The following is a 24290-nucleotide window of genomic DNA, read 5'->3' as shown; positions in this document are numbered from 1 at the left end:
TATTTTACACAGTGTTTCTATGTGTTTGTGGGGAGATGTGATAAAGAGAGAGTAGGGTCTGCATTAGCTAAGTATGCCATGTTTCTAGGACCTGAGTTTTAGATCTTTCATCATTTTAGGATTTACAATTGAAAATTTTTTTTTTTTTTTTTCTTTTTTGAGATGGAGTCTCGCTCTGGCTCTGTTGCCCAGACTGGAATGCAGTGGCACGATCTTGGCTCACTGCAAGCTCCGCCTCCTGGATTCACGCCATTCTCCTGCCTCAGCCTCTCCGAGTAGCTGGGACTACAGGCGCCCGCCACCACGCCCGGCTAATTTTTTTGTATTTTTAGTAGAGACGGGGTTTCACCGTGGTCTCGATCTCCTGACCTCGTGATCCGCCCGCCTCGGCCTCCCAAAGTGCTGGGATTACAAGCGTGAGCCACTGTACAATTGAATATTTTAAGTGACAGAGATACATGATCAAATTTATTTTATAATAATTCTGGTAGATCTAATAATGTATTGTAGAAGAAAGTGACTCATGACTTGGGGATCAGTTAGAATGCAATTGCAACAGCCACATTTTTTAAATGTTGAGGAAGTGAAGGATCTCCCTTCTCCCTGCCCCACTCAAATAGAGTCCTTGTCCTGTAACTGTGCAGGAAAGAGTGTGAACTGTCATGGTCAAGGGAGGCTTAAAGAGGAGATGACAGCTGCTACTATCTTTGAAGGATGGAAGGAAATTACTTACATTGTATGAAGAGGAAAGAGCCTTCCTTTAGGTTGGAAAGGCACAGGGTGAAGCCAAGAAAGGGCAGTGGTAGGAATGCAGGAGATGACAGCTGCTACTATCTTTGAAGGATGGAAGGAAATTACTTACATTGTGTGAAGAGGAAAGAGCCTTCCTTTAGGTTGGAAAGGCACAGGGTGAAGCCAAGAAAGGGCAGTGGTAGGAATGCAGGTAGCTCATTAAAGGACTGGGGAGGAAGGCAGCTGGGCCAGAGTGGAGGGGCCGAGCAGCAGCCAGTGGAAGGCAGTTGGAATAATCAGTTGGAACCATCTTGGGAAGGGTATTTAATCTTCCTACAGGTATTCTCACTGTTAGTGATTAGTAATCACATTTTTGCAAGCACTGTACTGGGCTTTTCCAGGGCTGAAGCCAAATATATATATATATATAGTTTAGATTGACATAGAAAGGAAGTTGGGTCCAAAAATGCAGTTGTCCCAGTTTTCAGAGCATCCAAATGTTGTGTTGCCATGACAACTGCATTTAAATTTCAGAAACAAAGTAAATGTTTGGCAGGTGATTTAAATCATCTGCTTCTGACTACATCAAAACAAACAAACAGTTGGTTTGCATGCTACCAGCTGCCATTTTTTACTTGATTTTAAGATTATTTGGTAGATGGTAGGATACAGATGGATGTTTGATTTGCTTTATATTTTTTAAATGAGATTCATTTTAGAGTTGTAGACCATGTGGGTATTTAGAGGGAAACGTTAGGATGCTTCCTTTATTTTTTCCACTAAATGTTGCAAAGCCAAAATTATATCCATGGAATAATGTTTCACAAATGTGCTTCTCCCCACAATAATCAAATATTTTGGAGGGTTTGAGTAACTGTCACATCTGTTGAAGATAGGCAACTCAGTAACCTACGGCACATGCAGACGTGGAGGAACAGAAATAAGGAGATGATGGCTTTACCAACCGGAGCAGAACAAGAAGCCAAGGAAAAGAAATGCCTTCTATTTTTTCTTTTTAAAATGATGAGAATTTATAGAGTAGCTCAATTTTAGGCTAACACTGTTTCGGCTGTTTATCCTTTCTTGTTCAGAGTCTGATGAAAGATATAACCATACTTTTATTAATTTTTGTGTATGGAATTCCAATAAAACATTCAAATAATAACTTTCAACTCACAGACTACAGTGGGCTGAGTGCGTATTACTGTGACAGGCACTTGCTTCATACCCAGCCTGTGGCCAGGAAAAACTGATGCATGCGTGAAGCTACAACAGATAGCCCTGATCTTAAACATCTGGGTATACTCAGCACCTGACCTAGTGCCTGACAGAGGATAGGCACTCAACAAAGCTTTGCTGAATGGTTGAATATACATGTAAAAGAATACAGAAGAAGGTACGATAGACTAACATAAACTTATATTTAGATAATAGAGTATACAGTGGGGGCTGTAGACAGGCAAATTGAGTGAAAATATTATCCAGAAAAACATTTTGAGCAAAATGGAGTGAATCTAAGTTTTATTTCACCTCCTCAGGTGGGAAAGGTCGATTTATTTAAACTTCTATAGTTTCCAACTTTTTATTTGTGTCCTGTGTTCTGTCCTCATTTGTGGTGGACCATGATGGACCTGGCAGCTCCATTGATCACAGCACATTCATCAGTTGGGTCCAGAGTCCCCTACATCTGGAAGTTGGAGCAGACCCTTTCCACACTCTGGGAGCCCACATGGAGGCAGGTAATTGGCAAGGCTAAGGGCGGCAGTGTGGGGGTGGTTTATTAGGAAGTCAAGCCTGGAGGCATGTGAAGGATGGTCAGCTATGGTAGAGAAGGCAGCTGGGAAGAAAGAGCAACCAGGAGGTTCAGGTAAGAGTCCAGGTGAAAGACGATGAGAACCTGGGTCAGGATAGTGGCCCCAGGGATGGAGGGGGGAGACACGGAGATGGCGGGATTGGTGACTGCTGGGACACCAATGAGTCAGAGGGAGGGTCAGGATGAAGGCCAGCTCCTGGTTTGGTTGATGAGTGGCTTGTGATGCAGTCCCCCAACCTAGCCAAGGCCAGAAGTGGAAAGCACTGGGTGGGGGTTGGGAGCTACCACTTCATCCAGTCACAAAACCATGCTTACATGACTCGTGCCTCCAAATCTCACCGAGGCCTTCCTGCTGAACTTACAAGTCCTTCGTAAAGAAAAAAAAAATTTTTTTTGTTATCTGTAAATGTAATTGTGCCAAATATTTATCTTTTTAAAAAGCTGTGCAGCACCTGGCTCCCTCCCTGCTTCTGGGGCACCCCCTTCATGCGTGGTATTGGTGGAGCCCCGAGCACTGCTCCTCCCTACAGCAGTAAAGGTGGGCTCCTCCCTCCCTCCACGCTCCAGCTCACGTCCTGGATTCAACCAACTGGATGCTGGGATGGTTATGTTATGTGTCAACTTGGCTAGGCCATGGCACTCAGATGTTTGGTGAAGTGCTAGTCTAGAAATTACTGTGAAGGTATTTTTTTAGATGAGATTAACATTTAAATCAGTAAACTTTAAGTAGAGCAGATAAAGTGTGGGTGGGCCTCATCCTATCAGTTGAAAACCTTAAGGGAAAGACTGATGTTCCCCTAAGCAGAGGGAATTCTGCCAATAGACAACTTTCAGACTCCAACAACGTCTCCTCTTCCCTGGGTCTCCATCCTGTTGGCCTACTTCCTCTCTCTTTCTACTATTGATTGCCTGTGTTTATAGGGAAAGCCCTAATACAGATACACTCACCAAGTCCTTGAAACCAGGTAGAGGAATGCATAGGAGGAGAGAGGATGCATTCCCAGTAGTTTCAGCAGAGTAAAGGGCCAGCACTGAATACTTTTGTGAGAACATTTTGGGTGGGAGTACTAAGAATCAATTTGCCCCATTCATGAGTAAAACCAGGACATAAAAACCATAAACAAGCTGCTTTCATTACTATCATCCCAGACAAGTCCCTTAGGTCTCTCCTTGATTCAATAAACTCTCAATAGCCTTCTAATACATTCTTTCATTTTTAAAAAAGCTTAAATAGTCAGAGTTAGGCTGGGCGTGGTGGTTCACGCCTATAATATCAGCACTTTGGGAGGCCAAGGGGTGGATCACTTGATGTCAGGAGTTTAAGACCAGCCTGGCCAACATGGTGAAACCCCATCTCTACTAAAAATACAAAAATTAGCCGGGCATGGTGGTGTGCACCTGTAGTCACAGCTACTCTGAGTAGCTGAGGCAGGAGAATCGCTTGAACCTAGGAGGCAGAGGTTGCAGCGAGCCAAGATCACGCCACTGCACTCCAGCCTGGGTGACAGAGTGAGACTCTGTCTCAAAAAAAAAAAAAGTCAGAATTAGTTTCTATTGCTTGCAGTAATGAGCCCTGTACAGTAATATATGTTCATTGTTGACAAATTGCAAACCCCAGAAAAGGACAAAGAAACAGAAGAAATTCACATACAAGCAAAATGCAACTAATTTAAACACTTTTCCATACAGACTCTTCGATACATGTTTTAGATAATTGCATTCATATGTGTATGGTGTTGTATCCTACATGTCATTAACCACTGAGAATCCTAGTGATGCTCTCGGTCCTGTTTCAGTCGCCTTGATGTATGCTTCCTGCTCATTACGCGTCTTTGTTATTTTCTTGGTTTGCGTCTCTTGTCATGTGGGATATGTGGCATCTTTTATTTGCTTTCATCTCCTATAGTAATTTTGACGTAGGCATTCTTTTTTAAGACTATGTGAGGTTACCTTTAGGTTTATGAGCTACACGCTTAAATCAATTTCTCTCATTATTAAAGTTAAGAACAACTTTTCCCTTAGGTATAGAACCCTCTTTCCCTTCACACGCTCTCTTTTTTGTTTGTTATTTCTAAAATATGTGAAGTATTTCCTCAGATAGATCTTTTTCAAGAGTTATTTCTGCATCAGTTTTGAAACCATATTGGAAAGAATTATGTGTATGTTCAATTGGCTTCAATACTTACAGCATGACATTCCTATTTGAGTGATGTTTTCAGGAAGGTATAGGATGGCATATTTTTTGAGCCCTTGACTATTTAAGACCATCCTTACTACATGCACACACGAAAGACAAGTTGGTCGACTCAGAGAGGTGTTGTCAAGCTATTAATGGGGCCTTCTAATTGAGGTGAGTCAGAAACTACCTTCTCTCCAGCCATCCATTACTGTGCTGGTTCAGGGACCAGGGAGGTATGGTTCACAAGGGTAATATTCAACCCAACCTCCTCCACCCCAAAGCAGTGGAAATTCCCCCATATTCTGGAACATGGCTTTCTCCCCTCTCTAACGTCCAGGGGTGTTGCAAGTTCATTGAGTTTTGTGTACACTCACAGGTATTCTAGTGGAAAGTTTGGGGGGGCCCACCAAGCAAGATCCGGAGTCTGCTGCCATATTGACCCCTAAATGCTGGCACTATTTTGTCAGCTTTTCTTACTTTCTTAGCCCTATTTTCAGTAGGTGTTTTAGATCCTCTTCATCTGTATTAGTCAAACTACTTTGGTTGCAGGTAACTGAAAGTAACCTGAATTCACACAAACACAAAAAGGAACTATCCTATAATAATACAGGAAAGTTTCTTGGAACCCAAGGTTAAAAATGTTATTACTGGGTCTCAATGGGGAAGTGGAAAGTTCTTAGGACTCTATTTCTTATTTCTGTTTCGCCCTGCAGTGCTTTATAAAGATTAACAGAAATAGCTGACATCTACTGAGTCCTTAGTCTATGCCATAAGAACCCTCACAGAAGGGGATTTTAAAGCATCACCTCCATCCTACACACGAGGACAGTCAGACACAGAGAAATCAAGTTGCCCCATTGTCACCTCATTAGGAAGCTGCTGGCATAAAATTTGGACCTCAGCAGCCTGGTTCCAGAGGTGACACCCTGAAGCTGTTCCATACACAGATGGGTCCAGATTGGACAACTGTCAGAGTCGCCCCTCTACAGCCTCCAGCATCTGTTCGAACACCTTCAATAGCAGCTGCGGAGGGCAGAGGGGAAGATGAGGATCCCACTGGGGGCAGCCTTAAGTAAGCAAATCATTCCCTATCTTAGTCTGTGCCAAAAGAACCCTCAGAGTTCTGAACGAACATCTTGAATGAACATCCGCCTCTCTGAGAATATTCCCATTGGTCAAGTTTCTGTCCCCTGGGGCCACCCTGAGCCCATCCAAACCTCAGTGTGCTCAACTGCCTTTGAGGTATTTGAGGACTGAATGTTGTGGATGCTTTGGGCTTGGCAACCTCAATTCCCTCAACTCTTCCCCCAGGGATTTTTAAAAAAATGTCCCCTGTCTTCACAACATGCCTCAGATGGTACAAGCCACCTTTGATATGACAAGCAGTTCTTTCTGTCAGAGCACACGTTCTCATCTTATCAGACACAACAGCCACCTTCTTCTCACAATGGATATTTTGTGGGTTTTTTTTTTTTAAGTTTTTTGAGACAGGGTCTCACTCTGTTTCCCAGGCTGGAGTACAGTGGTGAGATCATGGCTCACTGCAGCCTTTACCTCCCTGGCCAGGGGATCCTCCTACCTCAGCCCCCTGAGTAGCTGGTGCACGCCACCATGCCTAGCTAATTTTTGTATTTTTTGTAGAGACAGGGTTTCACCATGTTTGCCAGGCTGGTCTCAAACTCCTGGGCTCAAGAGAGCCTCCTGCCTCAGCCTCCGAAAGTGCTGGGATTACAGGCACAAACTACCATGCCTGGCACACAGTGGATATTTTGTAATGCCCCTCTATGTATAGAAATAAAAGCCACCCACACACACATAATGTCCCAATTGTAAAATTAAGGAGGGATAAAAGAGAAGTAATTATGAAAAAATATGTAATATATAAATGCTCAGGCGCAGCTGCTTTGGAAAACATATGAAACAATGTTTGCACCTGCTTATGATGTTTGGTTTCAAAAGAAGTGAAGAAAATCAGAAGCCCGTCTGTAGAAACAGTATAGAAAGTGAAAGAATAAAGGGAGGAGTATGCACTAGGGTAAATAACAGGCCAAAATTACGTCTATATGATGCAAGAAAGAGAAGATAACCTCACCTGAAGTCATACGCCCAAAGAAAGGTAGACTGTTGGAAGTGGGCAAGTGTGAGAAGATCCTTACAGGTGAACTCAGAGCTCACCTCCAAGTGTAATGTCAAAATAATTCCTTGCCTTTTGACATGGGACAGTGTTGTGACTGAGAATGGCCAAGATCATAGCTCCTAGATGGAGCTCCTTAATTCACACTACAGAAAGCTTTGGAGATGTAGGCTTCCATGGTCAATGGGGCAGACAGAATGGATTGGAAAGAGACAGAGTGAAATAAGGGCTGGGAGGCTGTGGTAGACCTCTGGAGACAGCATCTGAGTAAGACTGAGAAACTGTAGGCAAGTAAGGAATGAGTCACCACAGTATGCAGTTTCACAATGTATTTCTTACCATTAGGTAACAAAAGTAATATACATTTAATAGCTATCATAAAATATTTTATTTATTTTGAGACAGGGTCCCATTCTGCCATCCAGGCTGGAGCGCAGTGGTGCAGTCACAGCTCCCTGCAGTCTTGACCTCCTGGGCTCAGTCAGTCCTCTCACCTCAACCTCCCAAGTAGCTGGGACTACAGGCACGTGCCACCATGCTCAGCTGATTATTTTATTTTATTTTATTTTTGCAGAGACAGTTTTGCCATGTTGCCCAGATTGGTCTCAAACTCCTGGGTTCAAGCAATGCACCTGCCTCAGCCTCCCAGTGTTGGGATTACAGGTGTGAGCCACTGCACCCAGCCTATAAAACAATTTAAAATAATTCTTTTAAAGTATTTAATGTGTCTTTGCTAATTTCATAATTTTTTGGTTGTCAGTTAAGATGAGACTCAAAGTAGCTCTGTTACATGGTTGCTTATGAAAGTCACAAAGGCAGAGTGATAGAGGTATGTGTTTGGCTACTCAAATGCCATGGACAACATTGTTATAGGTGATCTTATTTTTCCCAAATAGCGAGCAGCTTCTTAGTAGAGTTTTAAACAAGATGAAGTACAAACTGCTCTCAATTTACATGGTAGTTGCATTCCTGGAAAATCCAGCGAATGTGAAAACTGTGAAAAAATATTTTGTATTTCTATGTAAAATGAAGTTCTTAGGTGGAGATATTTAGGAAAAGTTTTCCCCCTCATGAATGCCTGTGGGATGCTTGAAAACCATGGAGACTTGGGACAATTCTTTGTCTCATGGGCTGTCCACATTATAGCAGTGATATGGTTTGACTATGTCTCCACCCAAATCTCAACTTGAATTGGATCTCCCAGAATTCCCCAGTGTTGTGGGAGGGACCCAGGGGGAGGTAACTGTATCATGGGGGCCGGGTCTTTCCCGTTCTATTCTTGTGATAGTGAATAAGTCTCATAAGATCTGATGGGTTTATCAGGGGTTTTTGCTTTTGCTTCTTCCTCATTTTCTCTTGCCACCACCATGTAAGAAGTATCTTTTGCCTCCTGCCATGATTCTGAGGCCTCCCCAGACATGTGGAACTGTAAGTCCAATTAAACACCTTTTTCTTCCCAGTCTTGGGTATGCCTTTATCAGCAGTGTGAAAACGGACTAATAAAAGCAGTCTAGCCTCTCTTCTAGCATTTCTAGCCCCCACCTACTAAATTCCAGTAGTGCCCTCCTTCTCCAGTAATAGTGACAATAGAAAAGTCTCCCCACAAAGTTGCAAATAGCCCTCAAGGCTGATCTTGCCCCAAGGAGACCCACTGGGTGACAGTAGTTGATATAATCCTCTTCGCTAGGATTCAGGTAAGTGTGCATGTACACATATCTCTCCACACACACATGCAATCCGAGTTCAGAGAATTACATGGTTTGGTTCTGTGTCCCCACCCAAATTTCATCTCGAACTGTAATCCCTGCCTGTCAGGGGAGGGACCTGGTGGGAGGTGATTGGATCATTGGGGGTCGTCTCCCCCATGCTGTTCTCATGATAGTGAGTGAGTTTTCAAGAGAGCTGATGGTTTTAAAGTGTGGCACTTCCTCGTTCTTGCACACACTTCTTCCTGCTGCCTTGTGGAGAAGGTGCCTGCTTCCCCTTCCCCTTACACCATGACTGTAAGTTTCCTGAGGCCTCCTAGCCATGGTTTCTCTTAAGCCTGTGGAACTGTGAGTCAATTAAACCTCTTTCGTTCATAACTACCCAGTCTCAGGTAGTATTCTTTATAGCAGAGAACGGACTAATACACAGAACAAACTAGTTCTGAATGTATTTCCCGAGCAACCATTTTATTGTCTATTTTTCATATATGATTTTCCTAGCTTTAAAAACATTATTGTAAAATACATACAACATACATTTATCATTTTAAATGTACAATTTAGCAATTTAGTGGCATTAAGTGCATTCACATTGTTGTGCAACCATCCATCCCTGGCTTTTTAATATTTGAAATGCATTCAAGCTTAGAGAAAGGTTGTAGAAATAAGCCACTTAAGAGTAAATTGCTGCTATGATATCCTATCACCCCTAAATACTTTTGTGTGAATTTCCCTAAGAACAAAGACATTCTCCTAAATAACCACAGTACAGCCATGGCAATCAGGAAATTAACATTGGTGAAGTACAGTCAGCTAGTCATCAGACCGTGTTCAAATGTCACCAATTATCCCAATAATGTCCTTTATTAAAAAGGATCCAGCCTAGGATCGAGCATTACATTCTTCTCATTTCTCTTTGCTCTTCATCAGTCTAGAACAGTTCATCAGTTTATTCTTGACTTTCAGGATCTTGACACTTTCAAAGGTTACAAACCAGTTATTTTCTAGAGTGTTGCTCAGTTGGGGTTTGACTGGTGTTTCCTCATGATTAGATTCAGGTTATGCTTTTTTGCAGGAATATCACAGAAATCATGGTGAGTTCATCTCATTGCGCCCTCACAGGTGGTATAAAATTTCCATTTATTTCATCACAGATGATATTAACTTTGATCACTTGATTAGAGTGTTGTCTTCTAGGTTTTCTCCCCTTTTTTCTTTTGATGCTAGTAAGACTCTGGTAAGGAGGTACTTTGAAACCATGAAAATATTCCATCCCTCATTAAATGTGCACCCACTAGTTTTATTATCCACTGGTGTTTGCTGGTTGCATTAATAATTACTAGGTTGCCAAATACCAATTTTCTAATTCCATCATCCCTTGTACATTTATTAGTTAGCATTTCACTGTAAGGAAAAGCTTTCTTTTCCCCACACTTATTTATTGTGGCATCTCATTGCATCAGTATAGACTTCTGGATTCCTATTTTATTTAGTGGGCTGTCATCCCTTACTATAGTTATTTTGATGCCAAATTATCCTGGATTTGTCCAGTGTGAGGCCCATCAAACTGGTTTCTATGAGCTTTTAACATGTTTCTGTCCTTCAATGAGCCTTTCTCCATTTTCTGGCACAAAAAGATATTCTAGGCCCATCTTGTATTTTCCCTGCGCCAACCCTGGAATCAGTCATTTCCCCAAGAATCTTGGAATTCTTTTAGTACAGAATGATGTTTAGAAACCAAGGTCTAGACTCTAGGTGTGCACATTGTGAATGGGTATCACTGCTCTGAGGAAGAGTTAGAGATATCTATCTATTATTTAAATAAGAATAGAGCTATAGATATATCTATCTACACACACACATACAACCACATGTGTATCAGACATTTACATTTATTTTAATTTCTTTATCTCCATATGTCAAAGCATATACTTTATATTATTACTATTGTGTATATTAAAAACTGAATTAATACCAATACTTCCAATTCCAAATCTAACACCACAAGGTTAATTCTAGTTTTTTTCTTTCCAGTACTCTATACTATGCTCCCAGACGTGGATGACAGGGGGGCAGGAAGGAAGGATGCTTCCTAACAATTTAAATTCAATTTTTGTGTTATTTTAAATTATTTAACTTCAATTAGAAATTACTTGTGTATTTTACATTTACAGAGTGCTTGCTGTGTGCCAGGTACTGTGGGCCTTTACATGCATCATCTCATTTAATTCTTAGAACCATTCTCTAAGGTACATAATATTATCCCTTTACCATTTTACAAAGGAGGCAACTGAGGCTTACAGAGATTACACAGTAGGAGCACAGCTAGGACACTCCAATAATCATCTTTGATAGTAATTAAAAATTTTTTAAGTATTTATAATATATAATACCTTCTAGATACATATTATGTGTATATCAGCAAACAGATTTTTATCTCTGTCCTTTGAGTTTGTATTTTATTCTGGTGAGCAAGAAAAGAGCTGAGCGTACTGTGTACTCGCCTTTATGGAGTGCAGCCATTTAATTAAATCCCTGAATTATCATCAGTACCTAGAATAGTGCCTGTGTGTAATAGGTACTCAACAAATAGTTTTTGCATAGATGGATGATCAATACATCTATGCAGCATGTAATGACAATGAAGTAAACAGGGTGCCCACCGAAACATGGTTCTCTTTTCCTTCATTGACATATAGGAGGCCACACTTCTTTGCCCCCTTGCAGTTAGGTGGGATCCTGTGACCAGTTCTGGCCAAAGGAAAGTGAGCAAAAGTAACTATCGAGAAGCCCCAGTCTCTCTTGTCCTGCTGTAGCAAGTTCCAGATGGCGCAGCCACCAGATGGGTCCTCTGGCAGCCTGGCTCCCCACCCAATCTATTCTCCTGTCTTCCCCCACTGCCTTGCTGACCAACAGTAGAGTTTTTGTGAGAGATGAACTTTAAAGCTACGGAGATTCTCAAGGTTAACTTGCATGTCGTAACCTGGCCTATCCTGACTCACACCTCTCTTCTCTGGTCTCACAGATCCAATATAAATTTTAAAAAGCTATACTCCTTACTAATAGTCCAAACACCATTCCGTTGGCAGTTTAAGCTAATGACACGTGTGAGATTTATCCAAGAAACAGCATTGCGAGCATATTTATATTGAAGGAAGCACTGAAGAAGACAGGAAAAATAATTAAGAAAAAAAAAAGAGCGCTTAAATTTATGGGTTAAAGGCATCCTGACAGAGCTCCTTGCCCTGTGATCTCATGTGGATCCTTCCTGGGAGTGACTTCAGATTCTGACTTCCTTTATTCCTAAAATGCCAATTCGTCAAGTCGCACTTCCTCTTTAAATAAGGTACTGATTTCGTTCATAGTTTTAAATTTTAAATTTTTTACTTACAGGCAGATGAGAAGTATAACTTTTGTCCAGTAACTGGCTAGCTTTGCACTTGCACGTCAAAGATATTTTTAGTGTTATACCACCCCAGACGCTGTTCCAACACTGAAATGGTACTTAGGTTAAATTGGGAAGACTGTTCCCTTTGCCCAAATGTGCTTTTGGCATTATTCCTATGAAAGTTTATAACAATTTTATGTGTAAAAGCGGAGGGAATAAGATAATGAATTACTATAAAATTATCACTTTAATTTTACAATTGTTAATATTTCATCATGTTTCATCTATGTTCCCCTTTGCTGAAGTATTTTAAAACTAGCCCCAGACATCAGGACACTTAACCTTTAAATACATCACTGTACATCTCAAAAACATAAGGATATTTTCTTATATAATCATAATGCTATCATCATACCTAACAAAATTAAAAACATAATTCTTTTACAATATCTGATACCCTATCCACATTCGAGTTTTCTAAAATATCCCTAAGATATGTTTTAATTTTTTAATTTTTAATTTTTAATTTTTTGAAATGCAGTCTCTCTCTGTTGCCCAGGCTGGAGGGCAGTGGCGCAATCTTGGCTCACTGCAACCTCTGCCTCCTGGGTTCAAGCCATTCTCCTGCCTAAGCTTCTTGAGTAGCTGGGACTACAGGCACACTACACCATGCCTAGCTAATTTTTGTATTTTTAGTAGAGATGGGGTTTCACCGTGTTGACCAGGCTGGTCACAAACTCCTGACGTCAAGCAATCCACCTGCTTTGGCCTCCCAAAGTGCTGGGATTACAGGCATAAGCCACCATGCCCAGCCTCAAGATGTGTTTTTATATTTCATTTTTATATTTGGTTTGATGGAACCTAAACTAGGTGCACATACTGCATATGATTGTTCAGTTTCTAGTCTCTGTTGATCAATTTACTTTATTTTAAAATTCATCCTGATCTATTTCCTTTCAATTTTCTACCTTTTTTTTTTTAAATTCTGCTCTTCCAAATCTTTTCCTTTTTTGGTGGAGGAAGTTTGAGCAGGACAATATTCTCATCTTGCATCTGGGGAAATCTAGTCTCTTTTTTTTAAGCATCTCATATTCCTGGTCTTTTAAAAAAAGACTATAAATATAAGCTAAATACTAATTTTTAAAAGTAAGTCATTTAAAACATCTAGCTAATAGGAAGCTAGAGAATGAGTAGAGTTTTATGTTTTATGTGTTTCATGTTTGCTAAGTTTATCTGGGTCAGAAAAAGAAGCCCTCTTTTATTATAAATCTTCAGATGTAATGGCCTATCAGAAATAAGACTTCTCTTACTAATTCTTCAAGAAAATTTCCTAGTCAAAATAAATAAATAAAATATAAAGATGTTGTGTGTTTTTAGCGGTCTCTGTAGACACTACAACGTAGTAGTTTTAAAAAATACTATTAATCACAAGTGATTTAGGGAGTAAGAAGACTTGGCTCTAGTCCTGCCTTTACTGTGAACTAGTGACTTGAATAAGTTCTGTAAGTTGTCTGAGCCTTAGCTTCTGTATTAGTCCGTTTTCATGCTGCTAATAAAGACATACCCGAGACAGGGTAATTTATAAAGAAAAAGAGGTTTAATAGACTCACAGTTCCACGTGGCTGGGGAGGCCTCACAATCATGGCAGAAGGCGAAGAAGGAGCAAAGTCACATCTTCCATGGCGGCAGGCAAGAGAGCTTGTGCAGGGGAACTGCCCTTTATAAAACCATCAGATCTTGTGAGACTTATTCACTATCATGAGAACAGCAGGGGAAAAACCCACCCTCATGACTCAATTACCTCTCACTGGGTCCCTCCCATGACACATAGGGATTATGGGAGCTATAATTCAAGATGAAATTTGGGTGGGGACACAGCCAAACCATATCAGCTTCTTCATGAGAAAGCTTGGCCTAGTTGACCAACAAGATTTACTTTTAATATTCGATAATTTCATAAAGCCAAATGTCTGCAAAACAAGAAAACCATTTTTGTCTCCCAACAAATATATCAGGTCTTAGGGTTTCACATGAGGCTGTTTTCAAAGCAGACCCCTTGGAGCCATGTGGTCATTTCCCTGATGGGGCCACCCCTCAAAATATTTTTGTAAATACTTTCAAATCAGGTTATAAGCCACACAAGAAAATAAGAACTACTGCTTGATGGTCATGTCTCCTCTTTTATTTAATAGGTATTTGTTGCAGACTTGCTAGGTGCATGAAGAACTATGCAAGGTGCTGGGGTTGCTGAGGCAGGATGGGTGCAAACATGAGCAAGACCAAGCCCTGCTTGCTAAAGAACTTAGCTTTTTGTAAAAGACCAGCATTCTCTAGCATCCTATTAACTAGATATTTTGAATGACTTACTTTAGAAAATTAGCATTTAGCATATATATATATATATATATATATATAGTCTTTTTTTAAAAGACCAGGAATATGAGATGCTTAAAAGAAGATACCAGTTGGAGGGAACAAAAAAGATCGGGTTGGAGGAAGGAGGTTGGTACATACACAAAACAATGAAAGGGAATGAATAAAAACTTGGGGGGGATTGGGAATATCTTTGGCATAGCATGAATGTCTCCAAAGCCAAGGTCCTTGGGTTTCAGAAATGGACCTCTTCAGCTATGAAGGCATTAACTTCTATTTCGAAGCCAATAAAATGCCTCCTACTGGGTATTTATCAAAAGCAATTCTAAGGCTGGGTGTGTTGGCTCATGCCTGTAATCTGAGCACTTTGGGAGTGTGGGGAAAAGAAAGAGAGATCAGCCTGTTACTGTGTCTATATAGAAGGAAGTAGACATAAGAGACTCCATTTAGTTCTGTATTTGAGATGCTGTTAATCTGTGACCCTACCCCCAACCTTGTCCTTGCAAGAGACATGTGCTGTGGTGACTTAAGGTTAAAAGGATTTTGGGCGGTGCAGAATGTGCTTTGTTTACTGAGTAAGGAGAAAACCGCCTTTAGGAATAAGGTGGGGCTTGCTGGAGCAATACTGCTAAAAGGTTTATGGAGATGTTCGCATATACATCTCAAAGCACAGCACCGGTGATGGTAAAGATAATTATGAATAAATACTAAGGGAACGCAGAGGCCGGTGCCGGTGTGGGTCCTCTGTAAGCACAGCACCGGTCCCCTGGGCCCCGCTTTTCCTTCTCTACACTTTGTCTCTGTGTCTTATTCCTTTTCTCAAGTCTTTCGTCCCACCTAACGGGAAGCACCCACAGGTGTGTAGGGGCAGGCCACCACTACATCTGGCGACCAACGTGGAGGCGCTTTTCCCTAAGGTGAAGGTACGCTGGAGCGTGGTCATTGAGGACAAGTCGACGAGAGACTCCCGAGTACGTCTACAATCAGCCTTGCGGTAAGCTTGTGTGCTCGGAAGAACCTAGGGTAACAATGGGGCAAACTAAAAGTAAATATGCCTCTTATCGCAGCTTTATAAAAATTCTCTTAAAAAGAGGGGGAGTTAAAGTGTCTACCAAAAATCTAAATACACTCTTTCAAACAATAGAACAGTTTTGCCCATGGTTTCCAGAACAGGGAACTTTAGATCTAAAAGATTGGGAAAAAATTGGCAAAGAATTAAAACAAGCAAGTAGGGAAGGTAAAATCATTCCACTTACAGTATGGAATGATTGGGTCATTATTAAAGTAGCTTTAGAACCGCTGCAAACAGAAGAAGATAGCGTTCCAGTTTCAGATGTCCCTAAAAGCTGTGCAGTAAATTGTGAAAAAGAGGCAGGGATAGAGTCCCGGAAAAGAAAAGAAAGCTCACACTGTAAATGTGTAGCAGAGCCGGTAATGGCTCGGTCAACGCAAAATGTTGACAATAATCAATTACAGGAGGTAATATATCCTGAAACGTTAAAATTAGAGGAAAAAGATCCAGAATTGACAGAGCCATCAGAGTCTAAACCACGAGGGCCAACTCCTTTTACAACAGCTCAGATGCCTGCAACCTTAGAACCTCAAATGCAGGTTAAACAAGTACAAACTCCAAAAAAAGATCAAGTAGAAAAAGATAGAGTCTCTGTCACAGCAATGCCAATCCAAATACAGTGTCCACAATATCAGCAGGTAGAAAGTAAGATCCAGCCGCCAGTAGCCTATCAATACTGGCCGCCAGCTGAACTGCAGTATCGGCAGCCTCCAGAAAATCTGTATGGACAGCCAGGAGCATTTCCAGTGCCACAGGGCAGGGTGCCATATCCTCAGCCGCCCACCATGAGACTTAATCCTACAGCACCGCCTAGTACACAGGGTAGTACAACACATAAAATTATTGATGAGGCAAGAAAACAGGGAGATATTGAGGCGTGGCAATTCCCAGTAATATTAGAAGCAAGACCACCTGGAGAAGGGGCCCAAGAGGGAGAGCCTCCCGTAGCTGAAGCCAGATATCAGTCTTTTTCTATAAAAATGCTAAAAGAGATGAAAGAAGGAGTAAAACAGTATGGACCCAACTCTCCTTACATGAGAACATTGTTAGATTCCATTGCTCATGGACATAGACTCATTCCTTATGATTGGGAGATTCTGGCAAAATCATCACTCTCACCCTCTCAATTTTTACAATTTAAGACTTGGTGGATTGATGGGGCACAAGTACAGGTCCGAAGAAATAGGACTGCCAATCCTCCAATTAACATAGATGCAGATCAACTATTAGGAATAGGTCAAAATTGGAGCACTGTTGACCAACAAGCAATAATGCCAAATGAGGCCATTGAGCAAATCAGGGCTATCTGCCTTAGGGCCTGGGAGAAAATCCAAGACCCAGGAACCGCCTGCCTTTCCTTTAATACAATAAGACAAGGCTCTAAAGAGCCGTACCCTGATTTTGTAGCAAGACTTCAAGATGCTGCTCAAAAGTCAATTACCGATGAGAATGCCCGTAAAGTCATAGTGGAGTTGATGGCATATGAAAACGCCAATCCGGATTGTCAATCAGCCATTAAGCCATTAAAAGGAAGGGTTCCCGCAGGATCAGATGTAATCTCAGAGTATGTTAAAGCATGTGATGGAATTGGAGGAGCTATGCATAAAGCTATGCTTATGGCTCAGGCAATCACAGGAGTTGCTTTAGGAGGACAAGTGAAAACATTTGGGGGAAAATGTTATAATTGTGGTCAAATTGGTCATCTAAAAAAGAATTGCCTAGTCACAAATAAGCCAAATGTATCTACTCAAGCTACTACAACAACAGATAAGGGGCCACCTGGCCTATGTCCAAGATGTAAAAAGGGAAAACATTGGGGTAATCAATGTCATTCTAAATTTGATAAAAATGGGCAACCACTGTCAGGAAACGAGAGGAGGGGCCAGCCTCAGGCCCCGCAACAAACTGGGGCGTTCTAAATTCAACCCTTTGTTCCTCAGGGTTTTCAGGAACAACAACCCCCACTGTCGCAAGTGTCTCAGGGATTAAGCCAGTTATCACCATACAGCAATTATCCCCCGCCACAAGTGGCAGTGCAGCAGTAGATTTGTGTACTTTACAAGCAGTCTCTCTGCTTCCAGGGGAGCCTCCACAAATAATCCCCACAGGGGTATACGGCCCATTGCCTGAGGGGACTGTAGGACTAATCTTAGGAAGATCAAGTTTAAATCTAAAAGGAGTTCAAATTCATACTGGTGTGGTTAATTCAGACTATGAAGGCGAAATTCAATTGGTTATTAGTTCCTCTATTCCTTGGAGTGCCAGTCCAGGAGACAGGATCGCTCAATTATTACTCCTACCTTATATTAAAATTGGAAACAGTGAGATAAAAAGAACAGGAGGGTTCGGAAGCACTGATCTGGCAGGAAAGGCTGCATACTGGGCAAGTCTGGTCTCTGAGAGCAGACCTGTGTGTAAGGCCATTATTCAAGGAAAACAGTTTGAAGGGTTGATAGACACAGGAGCAGATATCTCTGTAATTGCTTTAAATCAGTGGCCAAAAAATTGGCCTAAACAAAAGGCTGTAACAAAACTTGTCGGCGTAGGCACAGCTGCAGAAGTATATGAAAGTACAATGATTTTACATTGTTTAGGGCCAGATAATCAAGAAAGCACTGTTCAGCCAATGATTACTTCAATTCCTGTTAATCTATGGGGTCGAGATTTGTTACAACAATGGGGTGCAGAAATCATTATGCCCGCTCCATTATACAGCCCCATGAGTCAAAAAATCATGACTAAGATGGGATATATACCAGGGAAGGGATTAGGAAAAAATGAAAATGGCATTAAAGTCCCAATTGAGACTAAGAAAAATCTACAAAGAAAAGGAATAGGGTATCCTTTTTAGGGGCGGCCACTGTAGAGCCTCCTAAACCCATTCCATTAACTTGGAAAGCAGAAAAACCAGTATGGGTAAATCAGTGGCCGCTACCAAAGCAAAAACTGGAGGCTTTACACTTATTAGCAAAGGAACAATTAGAAAAGGGACACATTGAGCCTTCATTCTCACCCTGGAATTCTCCTGTATTTGTAATTCAGAAAAAGTCAGGCAAATGGCGTATGTTAATGGACTTAAGAGCCATAAACGCTGTAATTCAACCCATGGGGCCTCTCCAACCTGGATTGCCCTCTCCGGCCATGATCCCAAAAGACTGGCCTTTAATTATAATTGATCTTAAGGATTGCTTTTTTACCATTCCTCTGGCAGAGCAAGATTGTGAAAAATTTGCCTTTACTATACCAGCCATAAATAATAAAGAACAAGCCACCAGGTTTCAGTGGAAAGTATTACCTCAGGGAATGCTTAATAGTCCAACTATTTGTCAAACTTTCATAGGTCAAGTCCTTCAACCAGTTAGAGACAAATTTTCAGATTGTTATATCATTCACTATATTGATGATATTTTATGTGCTGCAGAAACAAGAGACAAATTAATTGACTGTTACACATTTCTGCAAGCAGAGGTTGCCAACGCAGGACTAACAATAGCATTTGATAAGATCCAAACCTCTGATCCTTTTCATTATTTGGGGATGCAAATAGAAAATAGGAAAATTAAGCCACAAAAAATAGAAATAAGAAAAGACACGTTAAAAACACTAAATGATTTTCAAAAATTGTTAGGCGATATTAATTGGATTCGGCCAACTCTAGGCATTCCTACCTATGCCATGTCAAATTTGTTCTCTATCCTAAGAGGAGATCCAGACTTAAATAGTAAAAGAATATTAACCCCAGAGGCACCAAAAGAAATTAAATTAGTGGAAGAAAAAATTCAGTCAGCGCAAATAAATAGAATAGATTCTTTAGCTCCACTCCAACTTTTAATTTTTGCCACTGCACATTCTCCAACAGGCGTCATTGTTCAAAATACTGATCTTGTGGAGTGGTCATTCCTTCCTCACAGTACAATTAAGACTTTTACATTGTACTTGGACCAAATAGCTACATTAATTGGTCAGACAAGATTACGAATAATAAAATTGTGTGGTAACGACCCAGACAAAATAGTTGTTCCTTTAACCAAGGAACAAGTTAAACAAGCCTTTATCAATTCTGGTGCATGGCAAATTGGCCTTGCTGATTTTGTAGGAATTATTGATAATCATTACCCAAAATCAAAAATCTTCCAGTTTTTAAAACTGACTACTTGGATCTTACCTAAAATTACCAGACATGAACCTTTAGAAAATGCTCTGACAGTATTTACTGATGGTTCCAGCAATGGAAAAGCGGCTTACACATGGCCAAAGGAGCGAGTAATCAAAACTCAATATCAATCAGCTCAGAGGGCAGAGTTGATTGCAGTCATTACAGTGTTAGAAGATTTTAATCAACCTGTTAATATTATATCAGATTCTGCATATGTAGTACAGGCTACAAGGGATGTTGAGACAGCTCTAATTAAATATAGCATGGATGATCAGTTAAACCAGCTGTTCAGTTTGTTACAACAAACTGTAAGAAAAAGGAATTTCCCATTTTATATTACTCATATTCGAGCACATACTAATGTACCAGGACCTTTAACTGAAGCAAATAAAAAAGCTGACTTACTGGTATCCTCTGCATTCATAAAAGCACAAGAACTTCATGCTTTGATTCATGCAAATGCAGCAGGGTTAAAAAACAAATTTGATGTCACGTGGAAACAGGCAAAAAATATTGTACAACATTGTACCCAGTGTCAAGTACTACACCTGCCCACCCAAGAGGCAGGAGTTAATCCCAGAGGTCTGTGTCCTAACGCATTATGGCAAATGGATGTTACCCATGTATCTTCATTTGGAAAATTATCATATGTTCATGTAACAGTTGATACTTATTCACATTTCATATGGGCAACATGCCAGACAGGAGAAAGTACTTCCCATGTTAAAAAACATTTATTATCTTGTTTTGCTGTGATGGGAGTTCCAGAAAAAATTAAAACTGACAATGGACCAGGTTATTCTAGTAAAGCTTTCCAAAAATTCTGAAATCAGTGGAATATTACACATACAACAGGAATTCCTTATAATTCCCAAGGACAGGCCATAGTTGAAAGAACTAATAGAACACTCAAAACTCAGTTAGTTAAACAAAAAAAAAGGGGGAGACAGTAAGGAGTGTACCTCTCCTCAGATGCAGCTTGATCTAGCACTCTATACTTTAAATTTTTTAAACATTTATAGAAATCAGACTACTACTTCTGCAGAACAACATCTTACAGGTAAAAAGAACAGTCACATGAAGGAAAACTGATTTGGTGGAAAGACAACAAAAATAGGACATGGGAGATAGGGAAGGTGATAACCTGGGGAAGAGGTTTTGCTTGTGTTTCACCAGGAGAAAATCAGCTTCCTGTTTGGATACCCACTAGACATTTGAAGTTCTACAATGAACCCATCGGAGATGCAAAGAAAAGCGCCTCCACGGAGACGGAATCACCGCAATCGGGCACCATTGACTCGCAGGATGAATCAAGTGGTGATATTAGAAAAACAGATGAAGTCACCACGCACCAAGAAGGCGGAGCTGCCAACCTGGGCACAGTTAAAGAAGCTGACACTGTTAGCTAGAAAAAGCCTAGCTAGCACAAAGGTGACACAAACCTCAGAAAAAATGCTGTTTGCAGCTTTAATGGTTGTATCAACGGTGGTAAGTCTCCCCATGCCTGCAGGAGCAGCTGCAGCTAATTATACCTACTGGGCCTATGTGCCTTTCCCGCCCTTAATTCGGGCAGTCACTTGGATGGATAATCCCATTGAAGTATATGTTAATAATAGTGTGTGGGTAGCTGGTCGCACAGATGATCGTTGCCCTGCAAAACCAGAGGAAGAAGGAATGATGATAAATATTTCCATTGGGTATCGTTATCCTCCTATATGTCTCGGGAGAGCACCAGGATGTTTAATGCCTGCTATCCAAAATTGGTTGGTAGAAGTACCTACTCTCAATCCCACCAGTAGATTTACTTATCATATGGTAAGCGGTATGTCACTCAAACCACAGGTAAACTATTTACCAGACTTCTCTTATCAAAGATCATTAAAATTTAGGCCAAAAGGAAGACCTTGCCCCAAGGAGATTCCCATAGAAACAAAAGATTTAGTTTGGGAAGAATGTGTAGCCGATAGTGCCGTGATTTTACAAAACAACACATTTGGAACTGTTATAGATTGGGCACCTCGAGGTCAATTCTACCACGATTGCACAGGACAAACTCAATTCTGTCCCAATGCACTAGTGAGTCCAACTGTTGATAGTGACTTAACAAAAAATTTAGACAAACATAGGTACAAGAAATTTCAGTCTTTCTACCCTTGGAAATGGGGAGAAAAGGGAACCTCTACTCCAAGACCAAAAATAATAAGTCCGGTTTTTGGTCCTGAACATCCAGAATTATGGAGGCTTACTGTGGCTTCATACCACCTTAGAATTTGGTCTGGGAACCAAACTATAGAAACAAGAGATTATAAAGCATTTTACTCTATCAACCTAAATTCCAGTCTAACAGTTCCTCTACTAAGTTGTGTAAAACCCCCTTATATGTTAGTCACAGGAAATGTAGTTATTAAACCAGACTCCCAAACTATAACATGTGAAAATTGCAGATTGTTTACTTGCATTGATTCGACTTTTGATTGGCAGCACCGTATTCTGCTTGTGAGAGCAAGAGAAGGCGTGTGGATCCCTGTGTCCATGGATCGACCATGGGAGGCCTCGCCATCCATTCATATTTTGACTGAAGTATTAAAAGGCATTTTAAATAGATCCAAAAGATTCATTTTTACTTTAATTGCAGTGATTATGGGATTGATTGCAGTCACAGCTACAGCCGCTGTGGCAGGAGTCGCATTGCACTCTTCTGTTCAGACAGTAAGCTTTGTTGACAATTGGCAAAAGAATTCCACAAGGTTGTGGAATTCACAATCTGGTATCGATCAAAAATTGGCTAATCAAATTAATGACCTTAGACAAACTGTCATTTGGATGGGAGATAGGCTCATGAGCTTGGAACATCGTTTCCAGTTACAGTGTGACTGGAATACGTCAGATTTTTGTATTACACCCCAAGTTTATAATGAGTCTAGACATCACTGGGACATGGTAAGACGCCATTTACAGGGAAGAGAAGATAATCTCACTTTAGACATTTCTAAATTAAAAGAACAAATTTTTGAAGCCTCTCAGAGTCACTTAAATATTGTGCCTGGAGCTGAGGCGTTAGATCAAGTGGCAAAAAATCTTTATGGATTAAACCCCACGACTTGGATTAAGTCTATTGGAAACTCTACTGCAGTAAATTTTGGAATTATGTGTCTCTGTTTAATCGGTTTGTTTTTAGTGTGCCGGACCAGTCGAAGAATCCTGCGCCAAAATCGAGAGAACGAACAAGCCTTCATCGCCATGGCACATTTATATAGAGGGAAAGGGAGGGAGAATGTTGCGGGAAGTCGGGGACCTTGAACTGAGGGACTGGCTGAAGCCACAGCAGAAAAGCATAAAATATGAAGATTCCATGGACATTTTATTAGTTCTCCAAAATTTATACTTTTGTAATATCTTATGTCTTTACTTTAATCTCTTAATCCCATCATCTTCTTTGTAAGCTGAGGTGGATATATGTCACCTCAGGACCCTGTGATGATTGCCTTAACTACACAAATTGTTTGTAGAGGACGTGTGTTTGAACAATACGAAAACTGGGCATCTTGAAAAAAGTACGAGATAACAGCGGTGTTCAGGAAACAAGGGAGGTAACCTTGAACTGGCCGCCGGTGAGCCGGACGGAACAGAGCCATATCTTTTCTCCTTCTGCACACAAATAGGAGAGATATCGCTGAATTCTTTTTCTCAACAAGGAATATCCCTGAGAAAGAGAATGCGCTCTGAGGGTAGGCCTATAAACGACCCCCTTGGAGGCGTGCCGCCTTTTACGGTTGAAGCCGAAGGGATGAAATAAGCCCCGGCCTCCTGTAGTGCTCCCAGGCTTATTAGGATGAGGAAATTCCCACCTAATAAATTTTGGCCAGTCAGGTTGTCTGCTCTCAAACCCTATTTCCTGATAAAATGTTATCAATGACTATGCGTGCCCAAAAAATTTCGTTGGCAATTTTAATTTCAATTTTAACACCGCCCTGTGAACTCATCCTGCCTCCACTTGCTTTGTGATATTCTATTACCTTGTGAAGTATGTAATCTCGGTATCGTGATGACAATGGTAGTTTTGTTGAAAAGAAAAGGGGGAAATGTGGGGAAAAGAAAGAGAGATCAGCCTGTTACTGTGTCTATATAGAAGGAAGTAGACATAAGAGACTCCATTTAGTTCTGTATTTGAGATGCTGTTAATCTGTGACCCTACCCCCAACCTTGTCCTTGCAAGAGACATGTGCTGTGGTGACTTAATGTTAAAAGGATTTTGGGCGGTGCAGAATGTGCTTTGTTTACTGAGTAAGGAGAAAACCGCCTTTAGGAATAAGGTGGGGCTTGCTGGAGCAATACTGCTAAAAGGTTTATGGAGATGTTCGCATATACATCTCAAAGCACAGCACCGGTGATGGTAAAGATAATTATGAATAAATACTAAGGGAACGCAGAGGCCGGTGCCGGTGTGGGTCCTCTGTAAGCACAGCACCGGTCCCCTGGGCCCCGCTTTTCCTTCTCTATACTTTGTCTCTGTGTCTTATTCCTTTTCTCAAGTCTTTCGTCCCACCTAACGGGAAGCACCCACAGGTGTGTAGGGGCAGGCCACCCCTACATGGGAGGCCGAGGTGGGTGGATCATCTGAGGTCAGGAGTTTGAGACCAGCCTGGCCAACATGGTGAAACCCTGTCTCTACTCAAAAAACAAAAATTAGCTGGGCATGCTGGCACATGCCTGTAATCCCAGCTACTAGGGAGGCTG

General features: G+C 41.0%; 1 protein-coding gene across 3 annotated transcripts; it reads left to right on the top strand.

Annotated features, from left to right (window-relative positions):
- The first annotated feature begins 20637 nt into the window (after nucleotides 1-20637).
- LOC115834471 (endogenous retrovirus group K member 8 Rec protein-like) lies at nucleotides 20638-22996 on the top strand. Of its 3 annotated transcripts, none has more exons than XM_030809893.1 (2): nucleotides 20638-20984; nucleotides 22732-22996. In XM_030809893.1, the coding sequence occupies exons 1-2, from the start codon at nucleotides 20781-20783 to the stop codon at nucleotides 22993-22995; spliced, it is 468 nt and encodes a 155-aa protein (XP_030665753.1). In that variant the 5' UTR covers nucleotides 20638-20780; the 3' UTR covers nucleotide 22996. The 3 variants fall into 3 exon arrangements, with proteins under 3 accessions (XP_030665753.1, XP_030665752.1, XP_030665754.1); XM_030809892.1 differs by having other exon boundaries at nucleotides 20638-21041; XM_030809894.1 differs by having other exon boundaries at nucleotides 20638-21154; nucleotides 22057-22996.
- The last annotated feature ends 1294 nt before the right edge of the window (nucleotides 22997-24290 follow it).

This window comes from Nomascus leucogenys, chromosome 3 (assembly GCF_006542625.1).
Source record: "Nomascus leucogenys isolate Asia chromosome 3, Asia_NLE_v1, whole genome shotgun sequence".
Lineage (NCBI taxonomy): Eukaryota > Metazoa > Chordata > Mammalia > Primates > Hylobatidae > Nomascus > Nomascus leucogenys.
The sequence above is the reverse complement of the archived record's forward strand: the minus strand, read 5'-3'. Positions and strand labels throughout refer to the sequence as shown.

What these genes read in the sequence shown, in the direction of transcription:
- LOC115834471 (XM_030809892.1), top strand. Translation starts at nt 20,781, where the DNA reads ATGAACCCATCGGAGATGCAAAGAAAAGCGCCTCCACGGAGACGGAAT. An exon ending in TAATGGTTGTATCAACGGTG is followed by an intron (nt 21,042 to 22,731) that starts GTAAGTCTCCCC and finishes GTTTGTTTTTAG; the next exon opens with TGTGCCGGACCAGTCGAAGA.